The 12,890-nt window shown below is 40.1% G+C and overlaps 1 protein-coding gene across 1 annotated transcript; it reads right to left on the minus strand.

Annotated features, from left to right (window-relative positions):
- Positions 1 to 2,469: 2,469 nt before the first annotated feature.
- Positions 2,470 to 12,180, minus strand: foxo3a (forkhead box O3A). Its single transcript, XM_008310881.3, has 2 exons — positions 10,846 to 12,180; positions 2,470 to 4,914 (listed from the first exon to the last, which is right to left on the minus strand). The coding sequence occupies exons 1-2, from the start codon at positions 11,416 to 11,418 to the stop codon at positions 3,616 to 3,618; spliced, it is 1,872 nt and encodes a 623-aa protein (XP_008309103.1). The 5' UTR covers positions 11,419 to 12,180; the 3' UTR covers positions 2,470 to 3,615.
- Positions 12,181 to 12,890: the final 710 nt, after the last annotated feature.

Here is a 12,890-nt window from a genome sequence, read left to right on the forward strand (position 1 = left end):
TAATTCCTACATTGAATTCACCAAGGATGGTTTATTAATTCTTCCTGCAAAATAACCCAAAAAAAAAAAACAAAAAAAAAAAAACTGTGCTGATGTATTTCTGTTTGTTTGGGGGGATTTTTGCCTCTACATCTGTGGTTCCTTATATTTATACACTGCAGATCCTCTTATTTTAGTGCAGAAATGTTTTGGCAATACTTTCTATTTTGTTTTTAAATACTATGATTTGTTCCCTCTAAAATGGCAAGAATGGCTCGAAGATACTACATCTGCAGTCAAACTGAAAGCCTCAAAGTAAATTACATCCTCTGTTCTTTGCTGCGACCTCCATAGAAAACATTATGAGGTCAAGCAAAGATCTGAAGGAGATTTTCATGGGGGAAAAAAAAGGCAACTGCAGAGCTGAGAGAAGTACGTGGACTACACTTATGTCAGCCTAAGTAATGACTGCTGTGTCATTGACAGGGTTCAAAAAGTGCTTCGTGAAGGACTGTACCCTTTGCTTAGGGAGATAAGAAAGGAAGCACTGAAGCACCTTTTCTTAGCATTTAGAAGAGTCAAACACAGCTTTTGTCATGGCTGCCACTCATATTCTTCCAGGTCACTTCACTCACTTAGGGTCCGTCTTGAGCAAAGTGAAAAGACTATTCAACCACAGCCTATTTTCCCAGCCCCTGCTGTAGTGCTGATAACAAATGCAAGGCTACTATTGACACTTCATTTGCAGCTTCATCCCTGCTTTTGTCTTATTTGTAGCACCAGGAACTCCTTCATATTAAAGGAATATTGTAACAGAGTGCTGTGAAATCTCCAAGGGAGGCTATTTTACTGAACCCCTTTCCAGAATAGTTGGCTCACCTACTGAAACTGCTATAAAGAGAAATTTGGAATTTGGTATCCAGGAGAGTTTTCCCATTAGGAAAAATAACAAAGTCATCAAGGTTTTTAAAATTAAAAATTTTAAAATATTAAATTTGTTTTCTCAACCATTTTAAATTATTTTTTTTACTATGGGTAATGCAAAAATACCTCAGTCTTAGTTGTCAGTAGTGTTAGTTGTTGCCTAAAGTACTCCTAAACTCCTCCATGGCTATTTTCATGGTTTTTCCTTTTGCAACACTGGCTTAAGGTTCAAAGGTCATGTGCATTCAGCAGCAGTGTCTACTCTTGGGCTTTACATAGAAATATGTTTCTTGACTCCCTGACTCTTTCACAATTGTATTAGGTGTCGGTGGTGACGTGTAAGTTATTTGTCATGAAATAACACATTTGTTCAAATTGACATGAGACTTTGGTGGATTCTCCTTTGATACTAAATACCAAATCCAGCAACCAATTAATGTGTTCATTAGGGACCTCTCAGACTGTTACTTATATGACCCTTTTAAACTTACTTTGCCTTACGTTCGGTGTTGAATGAAAGAACTGGAAATGTTTCTTTGTTCTTTTACCTTTTAGACACCAGACTCAAATATCACCACAGTAATTAATTGCATATTTACAAAGGGAACTAACTCTTTAAATGGGATGGGTAATCCCCATAGTCCTAAAACGTGATTTTTAATGGAAATGATGTCAACTAGTGCTAATTCTTGTCATTGGTTTTTTTTCCCCGTTAGCTCTACATACAGTATGGTTTCTCTTTTATTGCAGCTCTAGTGGGGGAAGGTGAAAGGGGGGTCTGCAGCAGAAAGACCATTTTTCTCAAGACTTCAGTAACAAATCTCTTAAAGAACAAAATTCACAGTAATGTCACAAAACACAGGGTAAATATTGCTAAATTAAAAAATAAAACATTACATCCAAAAAAACACGCACAACGTTGTTCATTTCAGACATCTCAGATATCATATTAACCTCTACAGACTGATATTTGGTGCATGACTCGGTGCATCAATGACGGGAACAAAAGCTTTTTTATTAATTTTTGTTCATAAAATCTTTTAGTCCATTTATTCTCTCAAAGAAACTTAAAAAAAGCTTATCAAGTATCCTCCAATGGAAAGCAATAATGTAACATTCTCTGCAGCTTTTTTTTTCTTCTGTAAACACACCGTCGACCAACAACTGACGGACGGCTGGTTTGGCAAAAGTGTTGGTTAAGGAGTGAAAGCAGAGAGAGCAAGGTGAAAACAGAATTAATCTTCAGTTTCATGTGTGTCACTCTGTGATATGACTGATTCCCTGAGACTAACACCAGTTGATGCTTTTCATAAACTTTGAGCGATGTATACCGTTTCCAGTCTGCGTTGCTATTCACAAAGGATTTGTTCTTTCTCCATGGTGAAGACACCACTGAGTGTCTCAGACACTTAAAAATACAGTACTGAAATCCTAATGCCTCACATTTAAAACAATGAGAAAAATACTACACGGATACACTTACAGTAGATACTTTTCCCTCTAGTCGCACAATGTAGGACAATAAAACCCAAGTTATGTTTTACCCTCGCCTTTTTTAAAATCATGCAAAGCATTGACCGTAGACTGTATATAAGAAATTAATGTGGCAATATGTTTAGACAAGTTAAGTTCTGGCAAGTACATCTGTAGAAATGTTCAGAAATATAAAATAACTACTTCTGCTTCTATTTTCATTTTCCCAATAAAAATCAAGAATATATTCATGTTACATCACTAATGTTGCCCTTTTCCACAAAACTTACTACACAAACGTTAAATAGTTGTCAACCAATTTTGTACTCATTTATTTATCGATCAATCGACCTATCATTAGAGAGGACCTGTGGACACTAGCTAATCATACAGTAAGTGATTGCTTGAATGTCAAATTAAAGCTGAGCTGCAAATTAAACACCAACAGCTACCACATCTATGAATGTCCTCCTGTTTATTGTACATTGTCCTTTAAACGAAATAACTCGTTACAAGTTTTCTATTAAATACAATTTGAGATGAAATAAAAACTAGTGATTAGGACTAAACTTGCAGGAAAATGTAAACTGATATTATAAATGGAGAAATAGACAGAAGAACAGAAACTATTGTGTGGCCTAAAAATATAGTGCGGCTATGAAGGTGAACTTCTTTAATTTTTTGGTAATGCTAATGCAAATAATAAAGCTAATTCCCTCTAAAACATGATTATAGCTACTACGCAGCAAAATAAATCTACTAAGAACAATGATTTTTATTCATTCATATTGTTGTTTTTTGCTAGTGACAATTTGCTGATTTTTTTTTTTTTTTTAATGTTGATTCACAAATATAGGTGGTTGAAGCCTAGCAGTTAGCTTTGCACAAAGCCTGTACTTGTGTCCCTCTTACTCTGGTGTCTGTGAAATTACATAAAGTAATTAAATGTTTAATGTGTGAGACTTGAGTTAATGTATTTTGTATGTTAATGTCTACAATTAGGAATAAGGTTTACCTTCACATAGGAATATGAATTTTTTTTATTAACCTTGAACCCTTTATTTACTTTAGTATCATAACTGCACATTAACAAAGTGTGGTGACAAGAAACGTTTAACTAGCAAGTCTTAACCACAACAGCCCTATTTTCCTTTACAACATCCCTAAAATATAACATTCCACACAGATGGCTACATCCATTTCTTATACACAGTCTAAGACTCTGCTCAGCAGAGCTGCTCAGCTTGGCACCCAGCTTTCTGGCGAGGTCTGTTTTGAGCTCGAGAAGCTTCCTGAACTCTTGTTGGCATTCTGAGCAGAGGTCAGGCAAGAATCGAAGCTGAGGTCCAGGCAATCAGCTTCCATCAGTTCATTGCGAATGATAGAGTCCATGTCACAGTCCAGGCTGCCATTAAACACATCAAGGTCCAGATCGGCTGGAAAGCGGTCCTGGCTGGAGCTGAGCTGCATAGAGGCTGCATTCTTGCTGGGTGACTTCAGGAGTGGCCTCTTGGCTTCACGGTGACCGCCATCGCTGTCAGAGGTTGACAAGCCAGCTTGCCAACCAGGCACTGAAGAGCTTTGAGCCTGACCTGCACTGATCAGCATGTGGTCTTTGCGCAGCAGCATGGCATTTCGGCGAGAGTTTTGCAGAGCAATGGCGGTACTGGCCTGCGACATCAGAGGGTCAGACTGGGTTAGGAGGACATTGCTGTGGCCGGGGGAGTCCAGACTGAGCATGTCTTGCAGACTCTGGTGGTCGCTGAAGTGTGAGATACAGGAAAACGTGGTCTGTTTGTTCTCCTGAATGGTCTGCATGGGTGACTGTCGCAAGCTTGTGATGGAAGGTGGGCTGAAAAGAGTGTTTGAGCCATAGCTGCCAGAGGGACTTCCCAGGTTGCTTCCTGAGCAGCTGAAGGTAAACAGGGAACTCCCCTGACCATTAACTCCGTTGTCTTCCTCTCCAGGAGGAGGCTGCTGGGATGCTGTCAGGCTGATATTGTCTAAAAGGTCGTCCATCAGGTTGTCAGAGAGACCATCGTTAAGGTTCATGGTACCTGCCAGGTCAGACAGACCTGTGGGACCAGTGGACGGAGACATACTGCTGGGACTCGAGTACAGCATTGGGGAAAGGGGAGAGTCATCATCCGGGACCTCGTCCAGCTCCAGGTTGGCCAGGATTGGGGACAGACGACCGCTGAGGGTGCTGGCATTAGAATTTGTCCTGGAGCGGAAGTCCGTCCAGGCATCCAGCTCGTCACTACTTCGGGAGGTTGGACTTCCTGTCCATTTTGAGAGGCTGGAGGAGCTTTCAGAGCTGCCATCTTGAGCCGCCTGCAGTGAGGCTTTTTTCTTGGTGGCTCGTCCTCGAGCTCCTTTGATGTATTTACTGTTATCCATCGATACGGCCCGGCGACGTGGAGCTTTCCCTCCTTTGCCGCCTTCTGGGTTGACCATCCACCAGGAACTTTTCCCTGTGCCTTCATTTTGAACTTTGACAAAACGGCTGTGCAGTGACAAGTTGTGTCGGATGGAATTCTGAAAAATATTTTTAAAAAATACGGTGAATTTGAGACCTTTAAAAATACTCAGGGTTCACACACAGTCTGTCCCAAGAACAACCTTGTCCATTTTTATTCTAAAAACACTTTATAAACTCTTTAATTGTTTCAGGGAAAGCTTTAAAAGTTTTGAATTTAAATAATAACTAAAATTGCATCTTCTACCAAAGATGACATCTAAGGTAATTTTTTCTCACCAAAGTGTTATAATGAAAAAGTTTAGATTAGACAGAATTTCACTAATCTCACACTGAGGAAGCTGTTGATAAGACAAGATAGTCAGGAGTCGATCCCTGAATCTTTTGATCTGTAATCAGACGCATTAACCCCTAGCTCCTTAGGTTAGAGTGAAAGACTTAGAGTGAAATCTACAGAACGAAACACATTATTATACAAATAATTACTACAGTGCAATTACATGTGGAGTTTTGTCTCTATGAGACTAAAGAGAAAATATTCACAATTAAGAAGTGATGCTTCATTTTCAGCGCAGATGTTCTTCTTCCATCCATATTTTATTTTTAAACCAATTATATAAAAACAGGTAGTGTGCACCACTGAATAACCAAGAGTCTTCTTAGAGACACCACCTCTTCTTTGCCCTATTTCTGGCTGCTCGAAATGGTGTACAAAATTTCCCTGGAGATATTTATCCCAACCATGTACAAAATTAAACAGCTGGATTCAGCATGACTTCCCCACAATAGGACTCACTGTAGTACGTAGAAGAGGCTCTGCGGCAACGTACGTAGCACAGAGATCAACTTTAGTGGGAGAGGGTCGAGTATAATTCTCTTAAACACAAATTAACTCAAGTGAACGAGATGTAATTCAATCCTGTCTCTGAAGATTAAACAAATCTAACACAAACTGCTGGTCCATCACAATGAATATGTTGAGTCTGGCCTAATATGAAAATGTGTGAGGATCAAAAGATCAAAAATGAAGATGGAAGAGAGTTTTAGGTCTGTGATTAGGTTGACTTAAAATAAAACAAAATAAAACCCTTTTCTTCAGGTCTTTTTTTTCTTACCTAACTTAGAGTAAATGTGGAGGACAGGTAGGTTACAGCTGCAGTCTTTAAAGAGACTATATGTCAACTGTATAGGCCAATTTGAACCCATATAACCTCTGTCTGCACTTGTCTTCCAACCAGTTTCAAGATTCAACACCACCCAACTTGTCATACATCCCCATTAGTCATTGTGCTGGGACAAATGTTGAAAATAAAAGCAAAGGCGTATGTTAAGAAGGGTATGAACTAAAGAATACATACATATACACTATCTGTAGTCACACATATAGTACGGAGCAGCCCAAGTACTGTAAGCAAAAAGATCATCAGATGTACTGTGAAACTATTTAAGCCCTGCTCCCATTTTTCACAACCTTCCTTTGCGTGCCTGGTTTTTGAAGCATGACTGCTATTAAAAGAGAGAAAACCTTTGTTTGTTTTTCTTCAATTGCTGCAACTATATCAGCATTGTGTTTAACTAAAGAGGCCCAGGTTTCACACTGAGTAAGCACATTTTGAAACCTGAAACTAGAAGATCGGTATATTTAATCACATATAGATTTGTTTGGCCCAGAAGTAATGTCTCTGTCATTGGTGTGGAACCCCAGGGTTCACCTCCTGGGTGAAGATCGAATCCCAGTTAGGGCGGTTGGTACCTTCCAGTGGACTGACCACCTGCAGGAAGGTTCAGGGGGGCTGGTACGGTGCAGTGTGATTTGGGTGGAGACTGCTGCCCCCGCGACAAATAAAATGGATAGATGGATAGATTTGTTTTGGTGGTGCACTGTAGAGATTGTTTTTTCTAATATAAAATATGTACTGTGGCACAAATAATGTTGGGCAACAGTGGCTAAGAGATAAAAAGGGTAAAAATAATGTGGGAATAATGTGGAAAGAAACCAGTGCTGTCTGACTTGGATGCCTCCTGGGCAAATTCCATTGGAGGTTTTCCGGCCGTATCCAATTGGGCTGAGACCCTGAGGTATAGACCAACAACTTGCTTGAGGGATTAGTTATCCCATCTGGTCTGGGAAGCTTACGTTTGTCCCAAAGGAGCTGGAGAACATTTCTGAGGAGATGCTAGCTCATTCATTTGTTCATTCATCTTTAGCTGCTTTATCCTGTTAAGGGTCACCAGAAGAGCTAACATGGGATGAAAAGTAGGGTCTACTCTAGACAAGTCACTAGACCATGCATGACGGGACCTGCAGCCAATTTGAGTCCTCAGTGAACGCAATAATCAGGGGCATGAAAAGCCATAGGTTCAAACAATTAATTAGAGAGATTCATAAACAAAATTACTGCGTGAGTATTCAGCTCCAACTTGGTTGTGTCTATTTTGGACTAGCTTGGACATTAACTGCCAAAACAATGTTGGCGTTTATATATTAAGACAATGTTTGTTTGGTTTATTTTCCCTGAAATTTATTTACCCAGCACCTTTGACTTTGCTGGGAAATTATGTTTTTTAACATCTTTACTTTATGGAAATGTTTGTAAATAAGCCTGAGGAAAGAATGTTAACTTATTTTTTCAAAATTGTCTCTAATTAAAGTCCAAGCTAAATATTATAATAAAAACATTGTTCAACGAAAACACAGGCAACTAAAATAGAAATGGAAAATAACTTCAAGCTCTGACAATGTTTCAATAAAAAGCACATCGAGCTAAAATATCCTAACAGGGAACAGAACACAACTGCAGCAACACCAAACTGCATCATAATTAATACATAAACCTTTGTTGACACGTCAATTCTGGCCCAGGCTGACGTTTTGATTGACCTCTGTTGTTATTTATGGAGCCATTAATCATTATGATGCCGTAGTGGCCTCAACTGTTCGGCAGCAGATGGAATAACAGCGGTTAAATCTCGCCAATACAACACAGTTTAGTGCAGTAGCGTCATGAAATGCAACCCATGAAAAATGACCAGGGAATTCAACCTCATGTCTGTTCAGATCACAGAGGCAGTTTGAACCAGAGTGGCACAGAATACAAATGACAGCAACACTGCAAACATGTGGGTTGAATTGTCTCCAGCTCCCACATACAGGCTGAATGACCTTGCTGCTGTGGTTAAAAATATACAGTAATCTGGATTATGTGAGCAGAAACTACAGCATTTTGTGCTCTTTGCCAAAACATGCCAATGTAAAGACACGAGTCAGTTTTTAGAGGACAACTATTAAACATAAGAAGGATTGGGTATTTTTTTTTGTGTACACACCAGGAACCAGGTCTACAGTGTGAGTCAGAGTGCATTTATAAAAAGGGATAAATCACAAAGAGCAAACTCTTGCCTTCCCCTCCCCCAAACAGTCACAGCAGCGCTGCAGCAGCCTTTGAGCAGGGACTGGAGCAAAGCCAGTTCAGCCAGAGCCAGATCCAAAGAGAAACACTGAGCTTCTCTCACACTGACTGGCTACACACTGACCTACATAATTTATAGTCAGCTGATTGATCCTTGTGCCCGGGCCACATGAAGAGACAGTGTGGCACACGGCAGAACGCCTCAGCCGCCAGCTGTTCATCCACAAAGGAGCTAAATGTCTGTATTTGGAAGTACCACCGAGAGGGAGAAAAAAATTACCTGCTGCTACATCTAATTATGATCATAAATGCAGTCGCATCTTTCTCATTTAATAAATAACGACAGGTGGGGCAGCGCTACAATCTCACACTCCCATCCTGAAGACAATCTACATTAAGAACACATCTGATTTTACACACACAGATACACAGCATCTTCTCAGGAAATGCTGATGTCAGCTCATACAGTATGAAACATTAACCCTTTCCACTGTGGAAACACTGTCTCTCTGCAGGGAAATAAATAGGAATAGAAACTGCCTCTTTAAAAAATTGACAAATATTTAATTAAAAATCACAAATAACATTGAATGTTTCTTTGGTCGAGATCAAATGATGGCAACACTAAACTGGGCAAAACCACAAAAACTAGAGACATTATTACAAGATACGGTAAAGTAATATCGACATTTTATACCCAAGAAATAACAGGTATGTATATCATCTAAATCATGGACAAAAGATACTTGACCAAATCTTTAAATTATTATTAATTATAATTAATGTATTATTAAAAGTATTAATTATTTCCTTGTTTACAAGTTTCTACTTGTAATTACATGAAAATGAAAGAAACTTTCCTCAAAATTCAGAAACAATTTTTGAGGAAAATGTTTCTGAATTGTTAGAATGTTTAAGCATTTAGCATGTTTAAACAAGTGACAGGCTTTTATAATTATGTCTAAGAAAACCAATGAATAATGAAACTTAATGTTGTGTTATGTCATTTCAACGTTTTCTCCCAGAAGACTCGCAGTAATGAAACACTACAGGTCGATCTAGACCTAAGGACTCCTATGTGCAAAATAATGCAAAACACTATCTTTTACAGAGCAACTCATTGTTATTGCATCTTGATGTGCAAATATGGAAAAGATGACAACTTCCTTATTTATCTAGTTTCCATTATCCTGAATGTTAGCAGTCACATCTTTGGATAGTTTGTTTGCAGCTACTGTATTCACATTACTAAATATATATATATATATATATATATAGATATATATATATGTGTATATATATTTGTATGAACAGCAAGTACAATATTTTCCTCGTTCTTAATGACTAACTAAAACATTTTAATACAAAAAAGAATATGAATTATTTATATCAAAACACACTTGAGGAGTTTGCAGGCCAAAAGTGGCCCCCGGGCCAACAGTTTGAGACCACTGACTTAGTCAGTGCTGCCCACAGACCATGTTGTTACAGATGATGTAACTTACAGTAAGTCTGTGTGCATCTGGCCTGAATGTCTAAAAACAGCTGACAACCAACTCCTGCTAATCTCATATTAATATAGCAGCTGGTTCTGTGCTGGTCAATCAATTATTAGCTGGTCTTATCCTCATCCCCACCATGTACAATCAATAGTAAATAAAAAAAGATATTCATGAACCATTCTGGAATTGGACCTCATCACTTATACAATGTTACGCAGGATTACAGACCTATTTCCAGATTTTTTTTAACTCAATTCTCCCTCTCCCTTGTCTAAATCCTGCACAGCTCCAAACTTTCATCAGACTTGATTCCCTGACAGATTAACTGGTTTTCCAAACCCGTTCTTATCCCTAACATCAAACAATAGCAGTGATGTGGTGTCGTTTGTTGAACACGGTGTAAAACTTCATTTTGTTTTCCGTGTAACACAGTTCACAGCACTTTTACTGCTTGAGAGTGAATGTGTGGAATGGCATAGTTGATGTTTGTGGAGCCTGTAGAAGTTTATTCCATCTGTTTTTTATCTTTAGCCAGGACAAAAAAATACTGAATAAAAGTGGAGGAGTTTACTACTTTTTTTAAAAATTCTCTCCTGTCATTGATTCCTGTACTTTGGACAGTCTTATTCTTGGGCGTGGCTTCTTTGAATTTTCTGTAGAACTTCTATTAATACTTTACAATAATAAAAACAATAATAATAAATATTAGTGGGAAAATCTGTGAATAATAACATTATTAGTTAGACATGTTGGGCCTGTAATAGTTTGGGGCTGTATTTCTGTAAAGGGTGTTGGGGACCTAATGTAACTACAGTACATTTATATGTATGTACAAACATAAACTGTAAAAAAATATGGTACATTTTTTAACCTTATAGTTACCTGGTTGAAAATAATCAATAATTTGAATCAGTTTTTGTCACACTTTCTGTGTAAAACACATATATATCTATTTTGTTACGTTACATCAATGTCTGAATGTTGGTGACTGTATGTTTCGTCCCTGTAGTGCATGTTTTTACATGTGTGGTGACATGGTTTGACACAATGACAGCAGCAGCTTGATGCCACAGCTCACCTTCCAGCCTGCAGAGCTGTTGCTGTCGCCTTTGTCCTTGAAGTACGGTACAGATCTCACCATCCAGTCGTAGATCTGGGACAAGGTCAGTCGTTTCTCCGGGGAGCTCTCGATGGCCTGGGTGATTAGGTCTGCATAGGAATAGTTGCCCCAGGCGTTTCTGCGGGCGGAGGACTTTCTCAGCTGCTGGGAGGCAGAGCCGCTCAGAGCCGCGGCCGGGGTCTGCTGAGCCGAGGAAGGGGAGCCGTCGATGAGTTCCTCTTTCCGGGGGCCGCGCTGCACCTCCACTGGCTGGGAGACGGAGCTGAAGCCCCCGCTGCTGCTGCAGCTCAACTCCCGCGGTTTACTTACACCAGCGCTGGCTTTGTGAGCAGCTCCTCCTCCTCCATCCTCCTCCTCATCATCATCTTCTTCAGGGATTACGTCAGTGTCATTGGTCCCGGGTTTGCCCGCACCGGACTCCGGACGGGGCAGCGGCCAAGTGCAGGAGCGTGGTCGCTTCTGAGGCTCAAAATCCGGGTCGATCTCCACCTTCAGAGGGGGCTCGTTTTCGACGCTCGTCGCCTCGGCCATGTTAACCGCAATGTCTGTTCAGTCGATGGGCAAAGGGACAGGAAATTACTCGGGTCGCATTCCATCAATGTTGTGTGCAGTTTTCAGGGGGGGGGGCACGTTTTCATGTAATGTCCTGCAGCCTCCGCTGCTCCAGCGACTACACGTGTCGGTGGCTCTGTCCTTCTGCAGGGCGTCAGTCCGCAGTGCAAACACACTCACACAGAGCACAGCAGCTTCCACTTAGCATCTAAACCCCACACCTTCACCAACACGCACAGATCTCCCCCCGCAAATGTTCAGCTAAAAGCTGAGGAAGTCTCGAGTCGCTCCCCTTCTGCAAAGACGCCCTCGTCCAGCTCCTGCACCGCGATCCTGTGACGTGCATGCCCGAACGAAAACCACAATGACTTCATCTAATGTGTGCACATCAGCCTGATCACTTCGTGCACAGCTGCCATCTTGACTATTTCCTTTCCAAGTTCTTTATCAACCATGCACTAGGAGAAAATAGAGAGTGGAGGGGGGGGGCTGCCAGTGTCCAGATACGATCAAGGCGGAGATTGCTCCTCTCAAGGCCCCGCAGCCTCCTTCTGTCTCCGTGTCTTCCTCTGCGTCTTACAGTAGAAACGAGTCGCTCCAGATAATGCCTTCACCCAGGCTGCTGCACATCTGTGTCATCCTGAGCACAGGTCAGTCCTCCGTGTGTCCAACTGCCTGCAGAGACTCATTCAATCTGCTGCTGTGGTTGGTGCAAACGCTCCACTGAAGGGAAAAGAGAGAGAGAGAGAGAGAGAGAGAAAACCAGGGTCCTGCCCCCTGGACGGAGCTGAAATTAAAGTGACAGTGTGGACATGTCCACACAGCAGTGACATCATTCTCTCTCTCAACGGAACACTGGACTTTAACACAGTAAGGAAATCCTGTATCTCCAAGTAATTACATAAGTTATTATGTGTAGTTCGCACAGTGTTCTTACATATATATATATATATATAAAAAAAATATATATATATATATAAAATTTATATATATATATATTTTATATATATATATATATATTTCAATTAATCACCCTTTTCAAATATATTTTACTATGTGCCTGAAACTGTTATCGTATGAAATAAAAAAAAAATTACTTGGGGATCAACAAAGTACATTATTTTTACAGTACCATAATTAAAGGTACAATGCTTGTGTTTTAGGGACATCTAGTGGTCATATTACAAGTACACTGAATACTATCTCCTGTTCAAGCCTTTAGGGGCAGAGGTCATCAACAGGTATGAAATTACCCTTGGGGTACTGCAGAGGTACTGCATGAGGTTGTGAATATTTTTGGTGGATTCAGACAGTGTTTGTAACATTTTTTGCAAATATATTTAACTTTTGCTGCTGAAGCTGATCCCGGCAACCAATGAGCAAGGTTCAAAGTTCATCACAGGTCCATACACAAAACAACCAACTCCTGACACTCACACTTATACATATGG

The sequence above is a fragment of the Cynoglossus semilaevis genome, chromosome 1 (assembly GCF_000523025.1).
Source record: "Cynoglossus semilaevis isolate Cse_v1.0 chromosome 1, Cse_v1.0, whole genome shotgun sequence".
NCBI classification, from domain to species: Eukaryota; Metazoa; Chordata; class Actinopteri; order Pleuronectiformes; family Cynoglossidae; genus Cynoglossus; species Cynoglossus semilaevis.

What these genes read in the sequence shown, in the direction of transcription:
- foxo3a (XM_008310881.3), bottom strand. Translation starts at nt 11,418, where the DNA reads ATGGCCGAGGCGACGAGCGTCGAAAACGAGCCCCCTCTGAAGGTGGAG. An exon ending in ACAGCTCTGCAGGCTGGAAG is followed by an intron (nt 4,915 to 10,845) that starts GTGAGCTGTGGC and finishes AATATTTTTCAG; the next exon opens with AATTCCATCCGACACAACTT.